Source organism: Manis pentadactyla, chromosome 6, assembly GCF_030020395.1.
Source record: "Manis pentadactyla isolate mManPen7 chromosome 6, mManPen7.hap1, whole genome shotgun sequence".
In the NCBI taxonomy this organism is placed as follows: domain Eukaryota; kingdom Metazoa; phylum Chordata; class Mammalia; order Pholidota; family Manidae; genus Manis; species Manis pentadactyla.
This window is the reverse complement of record NC_080024.1, coordinates 36,297,370-36,323,847: the sequence shown is the minus strand read 5'-3', so window position 1 is coordinate 36,323,847 and position 26,478 is coordinate 36,297,370. Positions and strand designations below refer to the sequence as shown.

The 26,478-nt window shown below is 31.6% G+C and overlaps 1 protein-coding gene across 2 annotated transcripts in view; it reads right to left on the bottom strand.

Moving 5' to 3' along the window:
• GLS (glutaminase) overlaps window positions 1-26,478 on the bottom strand; it is a 75,596-nt gene that overhangs the window by 32,638 nt on the left and 16,480 nt on the right. For both annotated transcript variants that reach the window (XM_036927889.2, XM_036927890.2), the window contains exons 4-11: window positions 22,027-22,156; window positions 21,231-21,310; window positions 18,453-18,616; window positions 13,163-13,221; window positions 5,529-5,561; window positions 5,382-5,440; window positions 2,541-2,607; window positions 1,931-1,981 (exon numbers count right to left, since the gene is read on the bottom strand). In XM_036927889.2, the coding sequence (XP_036783784.1) occupies window positions 1,931-1,981; window positions 2,541-2,607; window positions 5,382-5,440; window positions 5,529-5,561; window positions 13,163-13,221; window positions 18,453-18,616; window positions 21,231-21,310; window positions 22,027-22,156 (643 nt within the window). The remainder of the gene's footprint in view (window positions 1-1,930; window positions 1,982-2,540; window positions 2,608-5,381; window positions 5,441-5,528; window positions 5,562-13,162; window positions 13,222-18,452; window positions 18,617-21,230; window positions 21,311-22,026; window positions 22,157-26,478) is intronic.

Sequence of the window (26,478 nt, the reverse complement as noted above, 5' to 3'; positions counted from 1 at the left end):
CTAAGGGAAGAAAAATCTAAGAGTTCTCAGACAGGATATTCTGTGTGTCTATTATCTTTTAAGCCATTTATTAACATTTGAATATTTATTTGATATTGACTATGGATGGTGGATATACTATGATGAATGGAAAGAAAATTAAGTCCAGATACACTGCAGGATGAAAATTTTCATTTAAATACAATCAAAATAACAGAAAAAGTTACATCAAACCCAAATTTACCCATAAAACTAAAACAGTAATATATTCTATGTTATTTTTCCTCAACAGCAATGAAAACTGGGGTAAAATAGAGGACAAAGAGAAGGTAAGAAGGGGGATGAGAAAGAAAATATTGAGTTTTCAACTTACAAACTTTCCTTACTCATACTTCAAGATCTACAAGAGGTATAAAGGGGTTTGGAAATAGCAAGAAGGAAAACTGATTAACTTTAGTAAATTAGAAAACTGGGAGCCACTTTTTGACTAACTTTTGCCTACTTATATTAAAACCTCTTCCCTATTTCTCCAGAATTAAAGAGTCTGCTTACTATATGGATTGACTAGTCCAGTTCATACTGACTATAAGCAAGACTTAAACTTAATTCATAAAAGACTTCCTAAAATTAATAAATTTTAATGATCATTTCCTGATTTATACTTAGTATTAATTGGAATTTTGTTTGTGCATAAGGTGATATGCTCCTAATTTGACAAATCCCAATTTAAGAGTACTTCCCTGATAACTTTATGGATGTTCAATTAGATGTAGCCCTTCCAAGAAAGTAAGCAAAGCTTATATGAATGTCTCTTGATTTTTGCCTTGAAGTGTAGAAATTTCATAGATCAGTAGCACCTAAGCTATAATAGCCTAAGTTACATACGTTTAACCAAGGAAAAAAACATTAACATATGATAGAAATTCATATGGGCTAGCGGAAAAATAAGGGCTACCAAAAAAAGTAAATATGACACTGTCTTTTACACAGCATTTTATAGTTTCAAAGGAATTTCACACGTATCAGCTCATGTTATCTTCAATGTAATGTAAAAAGTTAGGTTAAGCATATGCTACAGATAATGAAACTAGGGCTCAGTAACTGAAACTAGGTCTCATGACTAAAGGGTGGCCAGGTTAGACCTTGATTTTACATTGATAGTCCAGATTCCCACTTCATGGTCGTTCATACTGGGCGGGTTACAAACTGTGACCTAAACTGCCATCAAAATCTACTTCATTATCAGCTTCCCTTATATATTCTTTAAGATTACTGAAAGGTTAAAATTAAAGCATCTGCAAAAATAAACACAGGCAAATGTAAGGTAAACTAGAAATCAACAATAACTACCTTCTTACTAGGTAGCTTCACATTACAGAACCATCAGAGGCACCAATGGTATTAATTTTGCAAAAATGAGTTGAGTTGAAAATATAGGGGGAGGAGAGGGATATGTCGCTAGTTTAAATTGAGTACTACACCACAGCAGAGTATGTGAGTGGTCTTCCTCCCCATGAACATGGAGAGCTACTCTAACTCAGAAAAAACCCACTATGTGACACTGCAGAAATGAACTAAACCAGCTGAGAAACAACTACTTTAAAATGCTTAATATGAACACTCTGATAAAGAGACAAATCAATCCTCTAAATAAAATTCAAGAGCTAAGGAAACAGAACTCAATTTAACAAAGGAGAAGCCACTTTCTGGAACCATACATTATTTTTGACACTTCTTGAATACAGTGTTTTTATAGAAAAAAATTTTCCACATTCTGAGGAGCATGACCTTTTAGGAGATACAGACACAAGATAGTCTTTCATGACATTTTTTTGAAAGTAATTGGGAAATGTATTTCCTCTTGGTTTATAGCCAAGATTTCAGACATTTATATGCTATAAAATGTGACATGCCATTTATATACACAATTCAGGCAGTCTAAGTAAATTACCTGGAAATAGAAGTCTAATATACCAACCATGTCTGTGCCTTCTGGAAAACACTGAAAAAATAGACAGGTAATTAAACACATAAGCACATAGGAAAAAAAATGCACATAAGTAAAAGACATATGAAGATTAACTTTAAAATGTACATAAATGTTTCATTTTAATTAAGAACAGAATAGCACATAACCTATACAAGGTTGTAAACATGAAATGAAGGACAGTAAAGCAAAGTTACATTACATAAAGATTTCTAGATACTAGTTTAACTGATACTGAGTCATAATTCATAAACTATGTAAATGGACCAGCCACTTAAAATAAAAAAAAACAAGTGTTATCAACAATAGTCAGGCATTATACTTTTGAAAAAGAAGACTAATCCTTCAGCATATTTTGCATTAATGTAATCAGTCAAATATTTGAAAAGGGCTAGATACAACTGATTTAATTTTAACACTGATAGCATTAACTTCAGACTATTTTGCAAAAACTTCTGCACATTACACAGTAATAGGCAGTTGCTTAAAAGCAAATGTTGAGTTCTTAGCACATTTTTTCACGTAATTTATTAAACAAAAGAATAACATGAAATAGAAACAAAAATTTAAGAACCTTTTTTTCTTTAAGGTAATATCCTATTGCAAAATTTCGATCTCCACTTTCTCTTTCAGACTGAAACCTAAAAAAAAAAGTTTTTTTTAACATATGGAAGATATTTTTTTTTTTTGCTCTATTTACTTTCTGTAGAAGTATGATTGTTCTATAGTTTAATTTGTAAAGCACAGTGCAATATAAAGTAGAAAGAACACTGACCTAAAAGTCCTGACTGCTGGGTTCCAGTTCCACATCTGACAACAGGCTATGTCATTTAAATGACAATTCTTTCAGTTTCAATTTTCTTAGCTACAAAAGGGCTGAAACGAACTAAGGCTTTTCTAGTCTTCTTATTTTGTGAATAGAACTAATTTTAACATTATCAAATATGCCACCATTAAAATATACAAAAAACTGCAGAATCTTCTGGGTACCCCAAAAGTACAGTCAATTCCAACTGAGGGAATCCATGAAAATTTCAGAGAGAGAGATACATGAAATGGCCTTTACAGCGTTCACTGGTAACAGATTTCAGGGGGTAAGCCCAGGTACTGGCAAATTCCATGTAACATGAACAAAGTTATAAAGGTATAAAAGACAGGACTTCATTGAAGAATGGCAAATATTCTGATGCCTCTGGGAGACTGGGTTCATGGAGAAGAATGGAGAAACATCAAACCAATAAAAGAGACTGGACAAATTATCATGACTGATAAACACTAAAAATGCAATTTGAAGGCTTTCAAACAAGTTACCCTGTCAGATCTACATTTTAGAAGGATAACTCTAACACCAGTTTGGGAGAGGGGAAAAAGAAACGATGAGTGATATTTTTAGGACACTACAGAAAGCCTGAACTTCAGTAGCAGTGATAGGAGTGGAAGGAGAAGTATAATCAATCATGAGGGCAGTTAGGCAAGTCTTACAACCTGATGGGGAAGAGGAGAAACAGAGTAAATGAAGTGTGATACAAAAGCCTGGATTTCTAACATAACCTACTGAAAGGAGGGAGATACAAACTGGTGATCCTAGAGTAAAGAACAGTTTGAGAAGAGAATGAATTTTGATTTAGACAGATTTAATCTGCAGTAGATTTGAGAGACTGACCTATAAGTGTCCAGAAGGCTGCTGATAAAAGAGAAACTGTGGCTGACACTCTTTTGTATTATCAATCATGGGTGGACAGCCCCTTTTAGCTGTATGTTTTAGTATTTTGGTAGTCAGAAAACAGTGTTGGATATAGGAAGGCAGACTCTTGGAAATAAACCTGTCAACTTACCATATTAAAAAAAGTCAACATAGTGCAGATAAAGAACTACTTAGCAATTATCACAGTGCCTGGCACATAGTTCTGTTAACTAAACACTCTATCAACTGTCTATCATGTGCCAGATAAGAGGCATGCAGAAATGAACTGCAAAACACTATACAGGTCTTAAGGGGGTCAGAGTCTAACGGTGATGATGGGGCAGAGAGAAACAAAGAATACAAAGAAGAGAGGTGAGATGCGATTCATGAAAACCTTCTGGAAGAGATGCTTAAGCTGATGAATAAACGTTGGTAAGGCAGCCAACCTAAGTTTGCCTCCTGAACCATCAAGTACAAAACATTACCTAGTTATTATTCATGCCCAAACTGTTTAAGCTTTAATCACAAGGAAACAAACAAAACCTATTAAAAATGGAGATTATCCACTACTGCCCATGGGCCAGATGCAGCCTGCAGCCTGTTTTTACCAAGTTTTTTGGAACACAACCTCATATTGCCTGTGGTTGCTTTCCTACTAAAACAGCAGAACCCTAGTTGCAACAGAAACCATATGATTCACGAATCTAAAATATTTATTATCTGATCCTTCACAGAAAAAGTCAGTTAATTATTGCTCTATGAAACAAGTAGGTTGGCACACTTAAAAAAAAAATCCATTTAATAAAATCTTAAAAAGCAAGGGTGGGGGGGAGGGGGACTATTCTATTTTAAAAAGACGAGACATCACAAATGTAATGCATGAACCTTGATTAGCTGCTAGAGAAAAAGGCATAAAATGCATTTAGGGGATAGTTGGGGACATTTACATATTAATTGATTATTATTATTATATATAATAATTTAAAAATAAATGTTAATGTTCTTAATGTTGATTGTATTGTGGTTACCTAGAAGAATGTCCTCATTTTTAGGATATGAATATATACATGCTAAGTTATTTAAGGGTGAAGTGACATGATGTCTACAATTTAATTTCACATAGTTAAGGGAAAAAAAAACCCACCCACATACATGTATATTTGCATATAGATATTTATATGTGTATGTAAAGACACATGCTTTTCAAACTAAAGAAGGAGATTGAGGAAAAAGCAAACGAGACAAAATATTAATCTGAAAATATAAGTGAAAGATATATAGATACCCATTGTTTATTCTTTAAACTTCTCTGTAGACTTGCAATTTCAAAATAAAAAACTGGGGTAGAAATCAAGTTAGCCATGCACAGAGAGAATAAGAGAGGTAAGACAGGTATTATAGGCAAAAAATTGAAAAAATGTTAGTAATTTGAGGTAAACCTGGCGCCCCTTCTAATTCTGTGATTGCCCACAAGAAGTTTATTAAAACTACTTAAAGCATTTTAAGTGTCCCCCCCCTCAGGTAATTCAGATTACATTGATTTCCTTCTAAAAATTATAAATAATTAGTCACTGAAGTCTATTCTACACACACACACACAGGGTTGGGGGTAAAGGGAGGAAGGAGAAAGAGAGTCACAAAATAGTGTTTCAGATGAAGTTCTATAACCTGGATTTTTTTATTAAAGAGGCCTGACCCATTATAAAAATCTAAGGCATAAATCAGACTCACGTTGCATTACTGAATCCAACATATTCATTACCAGCCATCTTATTCAAAAACTGCATCACCTATAAACCAAAGTTACAATGCATTAGTAATCAAAAAACAAATATATACAGAATGTAGCATGAAAACTGAATTCCACATTGCACTTACATAGTCAAATTTTTCAGCATTATTCACTCCTTGCTGCAAAGAAATGAGACATAAGTATGTTAATACAGGCACCACCACAGTTACATTTTAAGTGAATATCAAAATTTCAAACTGCTATCATTATAATTCATATACTGCACATTAACACTTTTAGATCTAGGAAATACTTCTATAGTAATTTAATATTTACATAAAATTTTTTACACGTTCTTTCATTAACACCAGTATGTTGAGAATGGATTTGAATTACAAAGGGAATGCTTTAAATATATTACCCAACCCAAAGTTACAGAATATTAAATGCAAGTTACTCCGAGTCCCCTTATCTTTCATGACAACAAATAATCTGCTAGAACATATGCTATTTAACATATTTTTTTTAATGTGAAGTTTCACCCTTAGAAAATAATTAAGTATATATCAATTAACAATCTAATTATATTTTAAAAACAATATTAGAGTTAGAAAAATGAGTTATGTTGTAAGACTAACCCTTTATAATTTTAGTATATGCAAACATTCTGGATTATGTTGTATTAACATGTAGAGAAAGCTCTACCTTTAATCTCACTTGTTATAACAACACATAAACTAAAAAAATTATTTCATAGTCCCTAAAAAATTAGCTACATTTGTATTTAGATTATGCCAATTCAGAGTATGAAAGATGTATTGTTTCATCACTTCTATTTCTGACATATTAGCTACCACAAATGTCAATAGGAAAAGCCTACATAATGTAGATCAGTTCAAGTAGCCAAATGGTTTCATTTTACCTCAGAGAAGTTTACAAAGCAGTAAGTTGTAGATCTGAAATCAAACGTATTAATTGGTGATATGTACCCAAGAGAAACAATACATCTCTAATTTTTTTTACATCTCTAATTTTTAAAACAGGTTTAAAATAGTTTGAGAACTAAAGTTGTAAAAATAAAAATTTTGAACTTTACCCTCAAGAAATCCAAAACATCACTTTGAAATTTTATTATGGTGGGGGAAAACCTGTACCAGAGTATGATTTAATTAAATAAAGCAAGGTTCATTCTCCACTATACAAGTGGATAGGTGTGACTAATAATCTGCGAGACCTTAACAAATCAACTTACTGAGAAAGGATGTGCAATCATCTATACAGGCAGTAGCTGGAAAGAACATCACACTAGTTCATCAAAATTAGGCGTTAACAAATCTTAAGCAAGATAATGATAATTTACCGCCATATTGTAATCACTACGTATTTTCTCTAAAGTGTCCTTTGACATATTTTAAGGTTTTTTTCCTCATAATACACCAGAAATCAAAATGTAGAAACGTAACTCCAAAGCTGTTCAATGAAAAATAATTAAAAGAAGAAATTACCAACTTCATTGAACTGTTGCAGTTGTTAAAATATTCCATAGATCCTAAATCTGTAAAATATGTAACAACATTTAAACCACAAAAACCTTTTTAACCTTTGAAAAAGCACAAAAAAACCAACTCTTGGAAAAGTACGTCAGCATTTGCATTGGGATGTCACATGGATAATTACTGGTTATACAATTTATCAATGTAAAATAAACAGGTTACACTGAACTGTTATTTTCTGACCTAAACTGTGCCCTACAAAATGAATACAAATTTTCTTTGTCATGTTTAGTTAAAAAAAAACAAACCTGTTTTAACTCTAGACTGTGATCACATACTTTGCAGATGACTAAATTAAAGCACAATTAAGTTTTGCTTCTATATTGTTTCTAAGAAACAACTGATATTTCCCAATGTCTATCATATATTACATTTTGGGTAAGCTTCTTGAAAAAGCCTAGACACACTATGTAAACAGGAAAAATAAAATATTTGATTACACTGACTCAAAGGCTCTCCCCAAAACTTCCTTTTTTAAATATAAAAGCCATGGATTTATGTTTGTTTTTATTATCTTCCCTGGAAATAGCATTTAACTTAAGTCAACAAAATATATTTACCCCTGTAACTCTTGGAAAGCTCTCATGTACCCCAGGGATTTATGGGGTTTAGTAATCCATTATAAGATGCTATGTCAATTTTTTATAAATTACAGTATAAAGTTTATTGACAAAGATGTTAGAAAAAAAATACATACACATATAAAATAAGAGTAAATTTCCTGCCCCTTTGCCCACAAAGAAAGCAAAAACACAAATATAAAAAAGATCCATCATCATCCAGCAGTGGGGTGAGGATGGGTGGAGGAGATGAAGTTATGAAAATAGAAGCCAGGGATGGATACACAGGGATGGCTATACTATTGCTCATTTTGTATACGTCTGAAAAAAGGAAAAATGTTTATGTGCTAATAATTTTCCACACTAATTTGCAAAATTGTTCTTTCAGAATATTGTCTTTACCCTTTGAAATAGTACTTGATTTTTAATTAGCTCATGTATCTGTGGACATGTTCTATTGCTAGAATGAGTTTAATTCTCTTCCTATTCTAAATTTTTACAGATGTACAGCTGAGAAATCTTGTTGACAACAGATGAGTAGACGGAAATAAAGTTTTATTATAGCAATGTCACTTTTACACATCTGCCTCATTACATACAGAAGTCACATATCCTCAAAATTTACACTGAATGCTCTTATTAATTAATGAGTTAATTAGATCCTCTTTCCATCTTATTGAACCAAAACCTACAAACAACTTGGTGTATTCAAGATGACTTGTTCCCAGTCACTTAAGTGATTCACATCCTTTAATACCATGGACTCTACTGTTTCAAAATGTTCTCTTTTGCTGGTGCCCAAGAGGTTTTTATAACCTGAAGCAGTGCACCAGTGTAAAATTTGAAACACATGAGAAGTATTCTTTGTTTTGAAAAATGGGAGGAAACCTGGATCAAAGGCAGATTAATTTTAAGAAAGGCACATATGAAAATTGAGATTTGGAAACTGATAGGCTTAAAACTATCACTGCTCCTTTATCTCTTAGAAAAAAAATTCCATACTCAGGGATTTTTTTATCCCAGTTTTAAATCACTGCACAAATATTAGATATTGTGCTATTTTAATCCTGAAAAAGTTATTATTTGTAGTAAGTACAGTAGGAAAACTTTAAAAATTTATTAAATATATTTACCAATTTCTAATCCTTTCACCAAATGACCATTAAAAGGCAAACCATGTGGTTTGTTTGAAAAGGGTAGTAATCAGACCTTAAGACTAGAAAATTATACAGATTTACTTTTCTATAAATATACTTAACCAAATTAAAGAATGTCTATTCTTTTGAAGAAAACTTTATGAAAATTTGATTAAGGGGCACTGAGTTTTAACACTAGCCATTAAAAGAACTAGTATAACTATATGAAGTATTTTTGTAGACTGTTTTTAAAAACACACTTGTGAATTGAATTGTATTATACATTAAAATGTAGGTCAAAGTATCACTGTTCAGAGCAACATCTGCCAATAAATTTAGTATAAAAATGACTATTTAAAATCAATGTATTAATCAGAGTTATTTTGCAAGTAAATCCCTTGACTTCATTCATAAAGTACAGAGGTGTAAAAGCCAACTGAAAATTAGAGATCACAAAGGAAAGAATAGAGAAAGAGGCAAAAAGAGGTAACTGAAAATATGTTTATAAAATACTCCTAGTTTAATTTTGCCATTGAAAATGCGATTAAGCTAAATAATACTTGCAGGATTAAAATAAGTATTACAGGTAAAAAACAATGCTCTAAATCTAGTATTTTCATAGATTAACCCTAAAAATAAAGTAACAGAAAAGTGAAATTCTGATAGCAATAAATTATTTGCTTTTCACTTAAAATAACCCTCAAATACAACTGATATAAACATGAATAAACCAATATAATCCTGTTTTACGAATGTTAAGAATGTTGTGAAATCCAAGGCATTTAATTCCCCAGAGCCAAAAGCCTTAAAAAATGTGGCTTATTTGCAAGTGTAACAGGTTATTAATGCTCACATGATCAAACTGAGCATTATATAGATGTTTACATATTAACATTAATTTGTCTTGTTTTTTTGTTTTTCATGAAGCATGATTAAATGTTTTTTTAAGAAAAAATAACTGATCATTTAAATACCAAAATAGTTCTGATTTAAAAAAAACAAGCTTCTTCAAATGAAAAAAACTGGGAACTACCAGTAGAACAAAGAGAGACATAAACATAAAAGACAAGGTAAGTTATTCTTTGCCTTTAAAGTATAAAAGCAGAAGTGTGGTAATTATCCTGTAATATATGCTGTCCTCATTTTCCCACCCTAACCCTAAAGCTGTCACCAGACCTTAACTTTTAAACTGAAACAGGGTGAAATATTTACCACTGCAAAGAAAAAAATTACACAATGATACTTATATTTTATTCAAAATAACTGTGTTCTTTTCAGTTTACTTTCACTCTTTCCTTTAAATTAAGCAACCACATTATCATCATCAAATAAAACAAACTGCATCAAAAAGTATTCCTTTAAAAATTTGGTAGCTACCATAGAGAAAACGAGAGGAAGGATAGTACTTTCATGGCTTCTTTATTATGTGCATTTTAAGTACAAAATGACATTTGTTTTTATGAAGGTATTTACCTATATAGCTTTGTTTAAAATTTTAAATATTGGAGTGTTCCTATAAGTTTAGTAGTTAAGAATTTATGCAACAGGTTCCTTCTGTCCAAATCCTCCTTTTTTTCCACAATCTGCTAATCCTTTTGAACATTTGCTCTGCCTCTTCCCCCATTTCCTGAGGATCACCACCAATCCTACAAGGAAAAAATATCAATACTACAACATTATGAATTTAAAAAGAGTCTTACTAAAGACTCTACTTATTTTTGTGTGTATGTATGGGAGGGGGAGTAACATGAGGAGAATGTTTCAGTAACATCATAATAAAGTCTTGATATTTGAAAGAAAAGAAATATAGCCTTAAGGTCATCAACTGAAAGAGCTCAAACACAAAATTTGCATCTAGTAGCCATGGTAAAATATCCACTCTTTGGGTACTCAAATTTAAGCTCTTAGAAAAGAGGCCTAGTTTCTTACAAATAACAGGTACTGTCTAATGTCCAAAGAACGGCTATATACAACCACTGAAAATTAGATGTGACTTTTAAACCCAAAGATTCGTATCTTTCATACAAGTTAAAATTAAGAAAATAAAATATCTCCTTTTTGGATAATATAACTATTCTAGGTAAAGAGAAACATACCACCAAGAGAAACAGCAAACACCTATATTAAAACTATGGCAGACTGAATTTTAATGAACAGCAAATGGAGAATTCAGGAAATTTAGCTCAAGCCTGATTCCGCTGTTAGTCCCAATTTCCTCACAGCACCTACATAAAGAGGGCAGGACTTGAAGACCCATCTGGCTATGGTTTTATTACTTCAATTTTAATATCCAACTCATAAATATTATGTGATCATACAACCTGCAGAGATCACATGCAGATTATTTGCAAGAGCTTTGAATTCTCTTTTAAAATGAGCCTAAGAAAAGTATTACATTCTAGGGCAGTTTTACACAGAGGTACATGAGGCTTACCCCTACAAGATTTAGATGAACTTCATTTAAAAAAACAAAAAAAAATTGTTGAAACACCTTCTAAAAACAAAACAAAATTCAAAAGAAGTGATCTTAAATTAAATATGATCCATACCCCCAAAGCCTCACTTCTAACTTTGCCGTAAATTTTACATTTTTATACACTTAAAATCACTGATCAAATTTGTAAATAAAAGATGACTCAGTTAAATTTTTGCACTACTGGACATTGAACAACACTTGTGTATATGTGCTTTTTTAAACTCTGTTTCTAAGTGCCAATATTCATGTGGCTCAATGTATAGTTTATGGTTTGTGACTGAACATGGAAAGTAAAACTAATGAAATTATGTTGTGATATGACCAGACATGCATTTCCCACATGCAGCATTTCAGTTTAGTATATTAAACCCATGAATCATTAAACAAAAGATGTTTAACTGCATGAAGTTAAGGAAGGTTTCTTTTAATCATTTACATATGCCCTTTCTTGGAAATACTGGTGTGCTGTGTTAATCTTTCCCCAATACAAGAGTTCTTAAACAGGGATCCATGGATCAGCTTCAAAGGGTCTGTGAACTTCCTGAAGTTTATATAAAATCACGCAATGTGAATATTCTGAAAGATTCAGAACCATTCTAGTGGTTTTCTCATCAAGCACTGCACACATACACTAAATTATAACTTTCCTTACCTCGAATTTACTTGTTCAAATCTGAACAATTATTAATGAGACTTTTCTCTCATTGCAGTATTTGAATTGCATTGTAAGGGTCCATTTATTTGTGTAAACCCCAAACTATAATGTAAGGTATCTGAAGGCAAGACTTGTGCCTAGAGCATATTTGTATTATAATTTTCCACAATAAGGTTTCTTTCATCTCAAACTGGTAATTTTTCTTTTATGTAAAACAGTCATGAATAACTAGATGTTATCATGGGCAAAATGAAAATTTCCATAGCCTATTAGTTACATTAAAAATACTTAGCTGTAATATCTACCTCACTAGAGTTATAAGGATTAAGTGGGCTACTGCTTATGAAGTATTTGCCCTAAAATAAATAAACATATATATTAAGATAGTAGTCTTCTATTTTAAAGTCTTTTTCTCATGAACATAAACAATTCATGAAAGACAGGATTTCTAGTACACAAATTGGATGAATTTTTATTAACTGGGCCAAGGGCATAATTTATATTCAAACATTCTTTGTATAACCAGGGTATCCCATCCTCACTAATATATCTACAAAGCCATGTAGTTATGTTTCTTTCAAAGCTTAGATAGACATACTTAATGAAGAAAGTATATAAATGATTCAAACACAAAAGAAATTTATTTGGATATAAATGAAATTTATAACTAGAAATTAAAAATCTGAACAGTACCACACAATAGAACCATTTTCAGATACTTATTTTAAACATCAGCAGTTCCAATTATTAAGGCAAACCAGACACTTAAAAAGAATAAAAACATACAATGCAAACCAAAGCATAAGAAAAATAATATAACTTAATAATTGGAATAAGTTTTATTTATTATAGTTATGATACGATTTACATAAAACAAAACAAGTTCAAATGAAAATCATGACTGTGGCTCATGAGAGTATAAAAGACTTGAGAATATCAAGAGTAAAAGTACTTTGCCTTAACACAAAGTACTAGAACATTTGTTCATATATATATATATATATATATATGCTGATGACAAACATTAAACAGTAAAATGCTTTTAATTCAGTTTACATCTGTTCATTCTAGAAGAGCCAGAAGAGAAAGAAAAAAATATCAAACTTTAAGAAGAAAAACTTCTATGCCTATTCAGCAGAGTATTCTTTTTGAATTTTTGCCAGATCTTTGGGTCAAGAATAACTTGGAATTTACAATGAGTCATCTGTTTTTAATTTTGCCCTTGAAACACATTATTTATTCTGAAATAAATAAAAATCCTAACCTTATGCCATAGTATTAATGTCTTTTTAACACTGAAAGAAAACTTTTCAAAGTTCTACATAAAAATCCAAGATTCATCTTTATGCCTTAGTAATTTAAAAAATTTACTAGGTTAAAAGGAAATGTCAACATTTTACCTTTATTAATGAAGTCACAACAATTGCTCCAGCATTTACCATAGGATTGTGTGGCTTATCTGTAAAATATAAAAGTAACAGCATTATTTCAAATACTTGATATGATTTTCTGTGATGCATAGGTACTTCCCATGAACATACATCTATTTAGATTTATTTTCTATATGTAAGCTATTATTACACTTTTTTTTTTGAGGGCGACTTTAAGGGGTGAAAGAACATTTAAGTCACATTTCACACCAGTAATACACTTCTAGAAGCTGCTATAATAATTACAGTCAAATATTCAAGTACAGAAAGATAGTGAATAGTAAAGAGCACATCCAAATTTCCTAACTCTCCTGTTAACTAGCTCTCTGACCCTGGGTAACAAACTGAACTTTACTGTGCCTCAACTTTCCCAAATGTAAATTGGGAGTAGTAACAGTACCCACACCTGTGAGCTGAAATGCTTGAATGAAATAAAACACATGAAATGCTTAGAAAATATGTTGCACATTCTTAAGCCCTTAAATAATATTTATATTAAAAATAACCTTTTAGGTGAACCCACTTTTATTTTTTAAAGTGTTTTATTTTTGTGTTTATGTACATACACATATGCAAAAAAAAGAAAAAGAAACTACAAACACTAAAAAGTAATACACATAAGATAAAAAAATTATAGGGAATTTAAATTGCATTCTTTATGCTTTTTACATTTCCTGACAACACATAAGTTATTTATTACATAATTTTAAAAAATTAGTAAAATTTAAGTTCATCCAAAATCCCCCTCATCTCCTAATTCTTAAAATAAATAGAATTTCAAATCTGAACTGACTATATTCTCATTCACAGCACGGCACAATGCCAAACACAAAACTGTGAGTGCACAGAAAAATTTATTTGAAAGTATAATTCCTAATTTATCTGTTTGTGGCAGTGATTTATTTCCTTGGGAACAAATTCTTATCTAATTTGACAAATCTAGCAGAATTCATTAAGTTATTACTACATTAACAGTCTCCTCGAACTTTAAGCAAGTTACCTTCTGTGAGATGAGCCTATAGCTAAACAACTCTGAGCTCTGGAAAACAGCCTGGCAGTTCTTCATAAAAGAGTCACCATATGACCCAGCAATTCCACTCTCAGATATATAACCAAGAGAAATAAAAACATACATGCACACAGTGACTTGCACACAAATGTTCACAGCAGCATTATGGTAATAGTCAAAAGGTGAAAACTGAAATGTCCTATCAACTGACAAATGGAAAATGTGGTACTATTATCCATACGATGGAATATTATTCAGGAAAAACTTAAAAATGAAGTACTGATAAATGCTACAACATGAAAACACCTTTAAAACATTATGCCACATAAAATAGGCCAGTCATAAAAGATCAACTACTACATGATTCCATTAATATGAAATGTCCAGAATGGGCAAATCTACAGACAGGAAGTAGAATACTAGTTGCCAGGTATAGAAGAGAAATGGGTACTGACTGCTAATGGGTATGGGATATCTTTGTGAGGTGATAAAAATGTCCCCAAATTCAGTGTGGTGATAGATGCACAACTCTATGAATATATTAAAAATAATTAAACAGTACACTTTAAATGGATAAATTACACAGTATGTGAATTATACCTAAGAAAGCTCTTAATAATTTTTTTAATAAAAAATAAACTTAAAAATCAGTAAGTACAAATATTTGCCTTACAGTCCAGCAGTTTCCCTCAATATAGGATCAACAATGTGATTTAGTAGCTATGCTTTTAAACACTGTAAACTTGGGGTTATCCATGATTATGACTAATTTCAAACGTTAAAAGTATATTTGAGTTGTTGCAATCAAGATTTCGCCCATTCCAAATTATGCTAAGAGAAGTTTGCTTTCTCTGAGATCACACAAAATGAAAGCAATTACTGTCACAGAAAAATACTACCCTGCAAGAGGGAGCCAAGGAACAAAAATTTTACAGTATTATCCACCTGAAAGAAAACCACACAAAGACAGAGAACAAAATATTGAAATCAAGCTGACTTACATGTGTATAGATAATTATGTATTTATCCTTTCATATCTTTTTGACATGAGCAGGTTTGATTCAAGGACTGGAGGAGGAAGCTAATGTGTACATACCAAACAGTACCAAATAAATGTAGGCATTTAATATTTTCTAAATCATAAATATTCTGTAAATACTAAATCAGCTACATGCAAGATCTTTCAAAGAACACTAAAGCATTTCATGGCATGACAGAGCAATTTCCAGTGTAAGCAACTGCTCACTCTGCCTTTGGCTCAAAAGCCAGATATCTGAATGTTTGGAAATACATCGGAGATACTGAAACATAAGACGAGCATTACTACAGTATAAAATCTCAGCTAAAACCTGTGCTGTGAAATCTACTTGTTTCCCACTCTGCTGTAGGTAGGAGGAAAGAGTTGAAAGGTTCAGTCTAGAATTTTTCATTAAAGAATATTTATGACAGCAGAAATAACAAACTTAATTTAGAAAAATTACTTTCTGAAGTAGTAAAATATATTAGCTTGGCATAATGACAAAAAGGACATGGGCGACATATGAAATCTATGGGCATGTTTTCACTTACAATGCACAAAACTGATAAATTTTAGCAAGTATTTATTCTCTCCAGAAAAATAAAACATGCAGAAAGTTCTTTCATATTATACTAGGGAAAAGCTTTTCAAACTACTAAGCACATGAACATTACAAAGATGTGGTTCATAAATCAATAAATCTAGACAAAGTTTGTTAGTGCATAAAAAGAACTACAAAGTATTAACGTTCCCTTTAATGTGGACATGTTTTTTAAGTATCATAATGGAATACTATGGAGCCATACAAAAATTAAAATATTTTCTATATGGTTTAATCCTGCAGTACCCACTTCCCCAACCACCCAAACTTTGTTCTTTCTATATAACTCAGTCTTACCTTCCACATATAAGCTAATTCAAGCCCTCTTTTTTCTCAAATCCTCTATACATATAAACCAACATATACATTATGGCTTTTGTCAATTATACACTTTCAATATAATTAGCAGTATGCAATGCTTTAGTTTGTCTTCTTTTTCCATGTCTTGGATATATGTAATTGTTTTTTGTCCTTTAATATCCTTTATTTAGCTAGGTAAGTTACTCAAGAATCAAGGCACATGTACCACCCATAGCTTGTTAACAATAAATGGGAAAAATGCTATATACATATAAATATTTGTTGATAAGCCCAATTTCTACTAAAAGGCAGAGGAAGATTAGGAGATGGCAGTTTCCAGAACTGACATTTTTGACAAGTAACTAATTTCCTCATTTATAATGATAGAAAATATCAGCCATCTCCCTACACAGGACTAAAACTTTTTATGGTATAAAGCATTTTAAAACTGATATTAGTGGTGGGGATCAAGGGGAAGACAGTGTAGAACAGAGAAGGCAAATAGTGAGTCTCTGGCATCTTACTACACTGATGGGCAGTGACTACAATGGAGTATGGGGGGGAACACAATAATAGGGGGTGAATGTACTAACCACATTGTTTTTTCATGTGAAATCTTCATAAGAGTGTATATCAATAATACCTTAATAAAAAAACTGATATTAAAAGAGTAACTCCTATAAATTCTTTATCTATTCATTATTGTATCATCACAACTTTATAAATCTAGAACAATGTTAATACTTTAATTTTGTAAAGTTAGATACATAGACACATGCACACACACCAGATTAGTTCCACCATAAATCCACCCTTCAAATTTTAAATATGAAAAATCCCCTTAAGTTGTTTTTTGCTCGAGCGAGTTTATAACCAAGACCCTACAGCACAGAATCCATACAGAACTCAAGAAGGAATGGCAAAGGGAGGCCTTCATTTTTCCATTTATTCCAAGATTCCTAGTATTGGTTTGGAAAAAGTACAAGAGTATCAAAGCCTCCTGTTAAACTTTATATTTCAGCTTTTATAAACCAATGCTAAATTCCTGAGCTCTTATGATTTTTTTCTTATAGACTACCATGTTAATAAGTTATAATTTCTAAAATATACATGGCAAAAAATTATATTACTTATAATGTTAAGTTCATTTTACCTCAAGTCCATTTTATTTTTGTTTCTCAAATACTTCACATTCCAATTCCTATATTTGTCAATTTCTGTTCTTTAACTCTCAAAATCAATCAATTCACCAGATTAATCTACATAGATTGTCTTATAAAAAGTTTAATCTTGTTAAAACAAAAATATTAATTCTTCCCACATTATATTTAGATGTCAGTGAGTTTAACTAATAAGGTACTTTTGCATATGATGTCCTTACTGAAGTTGCTAGATTGTGGTAATCTCCATAGAATCAAATGTAGCTTCAGGACAGAAAGGTTATGGTAAAATAGGGTAAGAAAATGTAATTGCTCTCACAACAAACAGGAAGGGAAATATAAGAAAATAACCAGACTTATAACTCATTTAAAAGACTAATGAAACAATAATGAGTATAAGGCACATTTTATTTTTTATCCAGCAGAAAGAAAAAATACAAAAGTACATTTCTCACAACCATTATTTCAATCACTGGATTCATTCACTCTTGCTTTCTTCGATTCTATCTTAATTCACTATACAATGAGGAGAACCTAGCTTATGCCAGAAAGAGTAAAGAACAGAAACCAATTCATATGGTTTGTGTTTAGATTTAAAACCTCTGTAAGATCAAAAGTGCTAACTACCTCTGTCCTCTTTTCTTTTAGATTCCTGTAATTATCCCACTATTTAATGTTAAGATGAGAAAAAGCAAAACCACTATCTTAGCCAGGGCCACCCATAAATGCTTACTATTACGGAAGTTTTCAAGTACATACAATATACAAAAGTAGAATATAAATACCCATGTGTCATTATTTAGCTTCAAGTTACCAATACGTAATTATCACATCCAGCATTCCCAGCTGTACTCCACTGAACTATTTTAAAGCAAATCCCAAATATTGTGAAATTGTACTGCAAAATATTGACGTATAGTGGTTATAAAAAAAATCTTACTCCCTGTCCCCATCTTCTTCATAGTCCACTTTTCAGTGGTATGCAATGCCTAAAATAATCATTTTTAAAAGTTGGTGATTAAACTATATGTCGTTTCACAGAAATCCCATGAAAAAATGCAAATAAGTATGAATGTTTTTAATTTTCTTCAAAAAAGTTTTTAAAAAATACTTGTATATACATAGGAAAATGAAGCATTTCTTTTTCCAACCAACTTTTATGTAATTCTTACCATCTTCATTTAGAAACAGTTTGTTGAATCTTAATCCACTTGGCTCTTTCCCAACATATCGATGCACGTATTCTGTTCCAAGATCATTAACAGCAATGGCATATTTCAAAGGTTTTACACAGGACTGAAGACAAAATGGAACTTTGGTATCTCCAGTAGAATGCCTGTTTAAAAGAAGATTTAAAATAAAATTAAGATCAACTGGAAAAAAATCTGACTGAATAACTGGTGTTGTTATTTTCACATTAATCAATTATAATTTATAACAGTTTTCCCAAAATTCAACCACAAGTTTTACCTGGATATTAAAGATTGAATGTTTATTTTAATAGGGATACTGCAAAAAAGGGCAAGAGAGCTTAAAAGTTAAGTAACAGAATGGTTCAAAATTAAGCAATAAATAATTAAGTAATGTGAAAGCTTTCCTTTTAGGGCAAGAGGGTATGGTCCTCCTTACTCCTATCCTGATTCAATTATAGAAGATGAACTAGCCCTTTTAGAATTTAATTATCATTTTTAAAGCACATAACTTTAATCACGGCTAAATTGTAGTCTTTATAGAAGCTCACTTTAGATTCAATACCATTCTGAGATTGACGATAAATGACTCATCTTGTGAACCATATCTACTCACAATTCCAGCCCCATTAAAGGAAATAGCACCCAATTTTATAAACCTGACAAGAGGTGGCACTAATAGCATCCATTACCACCATATGGATAAGCAAAAGAACAAAAAGAACACTTTATATGTTACCAAACTGAGATGCACGTGCAGTAAACAGGTTTGAATATGCAAAAATACTGACTCCTTTATAATGTAAGCTTCACACAAGGGTAGAGATCTTTCACTCACGGCAGTATTCCAGTTGCCCTGAAGTTCCAACACAGTACACACACTCATTCATTCAGAGTGAAATTCATTCATAGTAAAACTGGGCACTATTAATTACCTCTGGGGCAAACAGGTTAACAGAGATGTAGGGGGGCAAAGACACAGCAGAGGGCCACCTTACTTCTAAGTGTATCACAGAATATACATATGTACATATACGTAGCAAAAGCATATAGTATTTTTCCTATCACATTTGTTTAAAATTTCTTATTCAGACTACTATAACTTCAACTTGACAATCATTCTAAAACCTGACAAAAGCCTGTCTTACTATTTTAGATTTAAAAATACATATGGTTCTAGTCCAAAGTCAACTTTAAAATTTTTTAGATATGAAAACTAAACTACAAGAATCACCTCTACACACAGAAAATGTTTAAGAGAAAAACCATGTGCCAGCATTACATAATAATTTCCTCCAAATAAAAACATTTCCATTACATGATGATTCTTCCAAATACAAAAATAGGAATATCATCCACTACTACAATTTGCTCCCTAAGGATAAAGCCGTGTCTTCTATATTTGTATCTGTTCATAGCACCTAACATCTGATTCAACACAGTTAAGTGTTTACTACATTTTACAGGCCCAAATGAGGATAAAAGATGGTCATAATACAGAACAACAGACTAGGAATTAAGAGCCCCAAATCCTGGTTTCACCTGTCAGGATTATACAGAACTCTGGGCCTCAGATTCCTTATCTTAAGAATTAATGGACTAAACCATGTTTTTTTTCCTGTAAATACTTGAGGATAATTAGTAAAAAATAAAAAGATCATGTAGGATGAAGGCACTTAAGAGATCAAAATTTAACAAATGGGGGAAAAAGTTTTAATGGGCACATTGTGAAAAATAAAACCTAAAATTGTAAGGCTAAATGATTTATATTTTTAACAAAATTTAGGATAAAATTACATCTCTGATATAAATTCATCAAAGCTGTATCCACTCACGGGTTGTAAAACTGATTTTATATATGTGATATTTTAATTAAAAAAAGAAATAATTGCCTCAGTAAAAAAAAGAAAAAGAAGAAAGATTATACCTCTGAGCTAAATCTAAATGAATTAAAAAATAATTGATTTTTCTTTTTTGGCTTAATTTTTTTAACTGACAAAATCAAGTTGCAACATAATAAATCTTTATGTCTGACTCACAGCATAATAAAGAGAGTCATTCTTAAAAACTATTCTAGAACTTGATCCATTTTTCCAAAGGCTTCTCTGAATTTACTGATTTTTTAAATCAAATCCTCCTCTTTTAAGTACCCTCACATCATTATCCTTTTTATAATTCTGCCAGATCCCTATTTGTCAGGAGCTAGACCTACAGTGTGTACACTTCCCAAAGACAGCTTTCATGAACTTCATGAAGTTCTTCATGTTTTGAAGTGACTTTTCACTCTGCAAATGCCTGATAGATAACAGTCTATGTTATGATGTATTGTCTTAACAATGATGTTAATCATATCAGGAGCATGAGGAACAAAGATAATAACATAATATGTAACCAATGAACCAATGTTAAGATGAGAAATGGGGACTTATTTTCTTGTAGTCAGTTCATTGCTGAGTAACTTCATGTTTTGGCAAGTCTTTTTTTAAGCAAATTTGTAATTCAGCTACTGGAACAATAAATACTCAAATAAGACTAGAACTGTAAATAAGACAGATGAAATGCCTCATAAATTTTAGTGTAAGGTTATTGTTTCAATTAAGTTTTTAAAATTAAATTAAAATCTAAACTTAATTGCATTGTTAATTCAAGTCACCTTAGGGCTAATTTCCATTATAGAAGATGCTCCTCTCTACCTCATGCTCATTGTTATGCAAAATTTAAGGCTTAGCATTGGTTTTCATGAATTTGAAATAAACTTACCTCTGTCCATCTACTGTACAAACAGACACACCCCACAAATCAGGACTGAACTTGGCTAGTTGAGGAATATAATCTGCAACCTATCCAAAATATTGGAAAGAAATTAACAGATATAATATAGGCAAATAATACTTTCTTCAACCAAAAAATTAATCTCACTTTAGCTTCCACCAATGAAGTTATTTCATAGTACTCATTGGCTTTGTATTCTATATCTTCTAACAATATTCATAAAAACTAGGAGCACAACAAACTTGAGGATTACAAGTGAGAATGACTTCTCTCAGTCTCCATCATCCTCTGTTTTCCAATGCATTCTCTCTTCCTAGAAAAGCAGTCTGAAACAGGAACTAGGACTTGATACTTTTTTTAAGGGAAACAACTAAAGAACTGATTTAATAACGGTAGGATTTCCTAAAGTATTCAATATGGAAAAGAAATAAAATAGCCCTTGGCATCACTTAGGTTTTTAAAATGGGAAACATTTTATTTAATGTTCAAGGGTATTGTTATCTGCAGAAATTCCCCGTAAAGTTACTTTTTTATTAAAGATTTAAAAGCAGTAACAATCATTTGAAAACCAAAAAGAATTCTTAAATTTAGGTTTCTTTTTAGCTAAAATAACAATTCAAGTTAAATATTTAAAGTATTTTAGAAGTACTTAATCTAGTGGCTTCACTTAAAATTTCATTAGCAAAACACCACAAAACTGTACAGTTTTATTCTCTATACTTCAGGTTGAGCTGGATTTATTTAGTGATTGTTTTAGGAAAATATTCACATCAAAAACCATTACCTTTCCTCCAGATTGCTTTTTAGCACTTTCATATAACTCATCAATGTGAGAGGTAAAAGACATAAAGTCAGGAATGACAAACTTTCTTCTAAAGGCTTGTGTCAACAAAACAATGTTGCTTTGAACACATCTGTGGAATGCGAGAAAAAGTTAATAGACTGGGTGTCTTTCAAATACTAGTACTTGATAACAATATTAATTAGAACATTTAAACAACAGAAATACTTTATGCGACAAAATTATGTTACATTCTTTCTACAATATTTTTTTCCTTCTAATGCAGCCTTGCATGCAGTTGCTTGCAAACTGTTGAACAAGTTAAATAAATTAGATTACCTAAAAAATATATCAAAGATTAAAATAGCTGAGCATTCCACTAAGTATCAAGACCATCTAAAATCAAGTTTCTTAGCCTAACATAACTGAAAAAAATTCAGAATGACATTTGGTTAACAAAAATCAGACTAATGTATCAGTTTTATTTCTCCACTAAGTAACATCATACATCTATCCATTAGTTTCTATAAAGCTACTACTAGTATTTCACAGACACTAAATATTTTGTATTTTAACATACTTTTCCCTAATTACACTATGAAAAATTTGTGTCTAAGCTAAAAAAGTGAAGATATAATCAATTTTATTCAGTTAATGTCTCTTAAATGAAATACTCATTCAAATGCTTGTAAAACTAATGCATAATTTTAAATAAGTTATAAAGTAGCAAAATAACCAATTTTATATTATTTGAATCACCAAAAATGTTAAATTACATTATTCTATTCACTGTAAGTTATGTGATACATTGTAATATAAAAATGTTTCATTGTTAAAAACAATTTAAAAGATATAGTAAACCCCAATGGGTTTGGAGAGCATGAAATCTAATAATTAGAACCAGCATTCTGCTTTGTTCTAAAAAGGAATTAAGCCATAAAATCAATATATGAATATAACCTTAAGGAAGAATTTTGTAAATAGGTTTACTCTAACTAAGCTCACCTTGAGACTCGGTAACAGAATACTTAATTGTTAAAGGAAGACTACTAGACATGAGCATCAAGCCTATGACCAACTTTAAGACTAACTCCTTAACACAAAAAAAATTGGAACGTATATAGCTGAAGTATTAAAGGCAAACCATTAACTATATGAAGTTATTTATATAATTGGATTCCTCAAAGCAAAGTGATGTGATATTATATATTAGCAGTTTCTTTGGGGAAGAGAAAAAAATCCAAATTGGCATTGTTTTAAAAAGTAGTAAGTTTCAAATACGATTAAGCCTGTTTAATCCTCAAAACATCAACACTTTGAAAAGGATGATTTCCTCAATTCACAGATAAGAAAACTATGAATAACTTGCAATTAAGTAATTTGCATTAGCTATAAATTAGAGTAATAAAGTAGATACTCAGTATTTCTTTTTTAGTCCATGGTAAATGCGAAATTTTTATAGCTCAAAGTTTTTATTCAAGTTGTACTAAATTAAACAAATAAAAATTAAAAGCCAGATTTCACATTTAAACTATTAATAAAGATTCAGAATATATCACTTGGTCAACATAAAATTATAACACAGATCTAAAATAAAATAGGTTATTTTCAGTGACAAAGATATGCCCAAACCACAGGAAAAAAAATCATGGTCCTAAAGATGTTAACTGATATCCCAGAGATAACAAATATTTACTTCAATAAATTCCAGTAAACTGTTTTCTCAGAGTTCTGTTAATCTAAAAATATTAACTTTTGCCATTTAATATTTAATGTTTCAAACAGTAATTCAACTTGGATACATGAGAGTTGCGATATATATATATATATGTATATATATATATATATAAAAGAACACATTTTTCAGCAGAAAAAGTTTGATAATTCCTGATCTTAAATCACTTTATCTGTATCAAGTCAAATCCGCATCCTTATTTTTTAATAAGTTATACATGAGAAACTATGAGGACTGTTGAACAAATTTAAATTATTAACCCACCACTAATATTTAACTATTTTAAATTAATCAGCACTTTGTAAAGGAGGCTTTAGAAATAAAAAAATTGTGCAGTCAGTGAAACTTTTTTTTTGGCTCTATCAGAAGGTACTGGTAAAGCTGTGGTAACAACAGCCTTCACTAGTGAATTACTGTGGCCAAAAAAGCAATCTCACCACTCAGAAATGTCTAACCGCACAGAAGTGTCTAACCGCACAATGACAAGCATTCCAAATAATAAATGTTTCTATTTGGAGTTATTTTAATATAGATGTCATGAATCTAACTAGAAATATTTAGTCATATAAAATGAACCCTGAGGAGGAAGTGCTTACTTCAGCAAGCCACATCTTTCTTATGCTTTGTTTAATCTATAAACTGGAAATAATAGTAATTTTTCTTTCCTGCTTAAGTATTTATGATTAACAAACATAATCTGTGGCATTTCTATACACTAACAATGAACTAGCAGAGAGAGAAATCAGGAAAACAAGTCCATTCACAATTGCATCAAAAAGAATAAAATACCTAGGAATAAACCTAACCAAGGAAGTGAAAGGCCTATACTCTGAAAACTACAAGACACTCATGAGAGAAATTAAAGAAGACACCAATAAATGGAAACACATCCCGCGCTCATGGATAGGAAGAATTAATATTGTCAAAATGGCCATCCTGCCTAAAGCAATCTATAGATTCAATGCAATTCCTATCAAAATACCAACAGCATTCTTCAATGAACTAGAGAAAATCATCCTAAAATTCATATGGAACCACAAAAGACCCCAAATAGCCAAAGCAATCCTGAGAAGGAAGAATAAAGCAGGGGGAATTACACTCCCCAACTTCAAACTCTACTACAAAGCCACAGTAATCAAGACAATTTGGTACTGGCACAAGAACAGACCCATTGACCAATGGAACAGACTAGAGAGCCCTGATATAAACCAAACCATATATGATCAATTAATATATGATAAAGGAGCCATGGACATACAATGGGGAAATGACAGCCTCTTCACAGCTGGTGTTGGCAAAACTGGACAGGTACATGCAAGAGAATGAAACTGGATTATTGTTTAATCCCATACACAAAAGTAAACTCAAAATGGATTAGACTTGAATGTAAGTCATGAAACCATAAAACTCTTAGAAGACAATATAGGCAAACATCTCCTGAATATAAGCATGAGCAACTTCTTCCTGAACCCATCTCCTCAAGCAAGGGAAACATAAGCAAAAATGAACTCATGGGACTACATCAAACTAAAAAATTTTTGTATGTCAAAGGACATCATCGACAAAACAAAAAGGCAGAATATGGGAAAACATGTTTGTAAATGACATATCCGACAAGGGGTTGACATCCAAAATATATAAAGAACTTACACACCTCAGCACCCAAAGAGCAAATAACCCGATTAACAAATGGGCAGAGGATATGAAGAGACGGTTCTCCAAAGAGGAAATTCGGATGGCCAACAGACACATGAAAAGATGCTCCACATCACTAATCATCAGAGAAATGCAAATTAAAACCACAATGAGATATCACCTCACACCAGTAAGGATGGCCAGCATCGAAAAGACTAAGAACAACAAATGTTGGTGAGGATGGGGAGAAAGGGGAACCCTCCTACAATTGCTGGTGGGAATGTAAGCTAGTTCAACGACTGTGGAAAGCAATATGGAGGTTCCTCAAAACACTAAAAATGGAAATACCATTTGACCCCGGAATCCCACTCCTTGGAATACACCCAAAGAATACAACTTCTCAGATTCAAAAAGACATATGCACCCCTATGTTTATCGCAGCACTTTTTACAATAGCCAAGATATGGAAGCAACCTAAGTGTCCACCTGTAGATGAATGGATAAAGAAAATGTGGTACATATATACAATGGAATACTATTCAGCCATAAGAAAGAAACAAATCTTACCATTTGCAACAACATGGATGGAGCTGGAGGACATTATGCTCAGTGAAATAAGCCAGGCAGAGAAAGACAAATGCTAAATGATTTCCCTCATTTGTGGAGTATAACAATGAGGCAAAACTGAAGGAACAAAATGGCAGCGACTCAGAGACTCCAAGAATGAACTAGTGGTTACCAAAGGGGAGGGATGTGGGAGGGCGAGTGGGGAGGGAGGGAGAAGGGGACTGAGGGGTATTATGTTTAGTACAGATGGTGTGGGGGATCACGGGGAGAACAGTGTATCACAGAGAAGGGACATAGTGGATCTCTGGCAACTTGCTGCACTGATGGACAGTGACTGCATTGTGGTATGGGTGGGGACTTGATAATATGGGTAAATGTAGTAACCACATTGTTTTTCATGTGAAACCTTCATAAGAGTGTATATCAATCATACCTTAATAATAGATAAATAAATAAATAACATAATGCATATCAGTGTTTTACACAATATCTCACATTTTTCATTAGTAAAATAACAT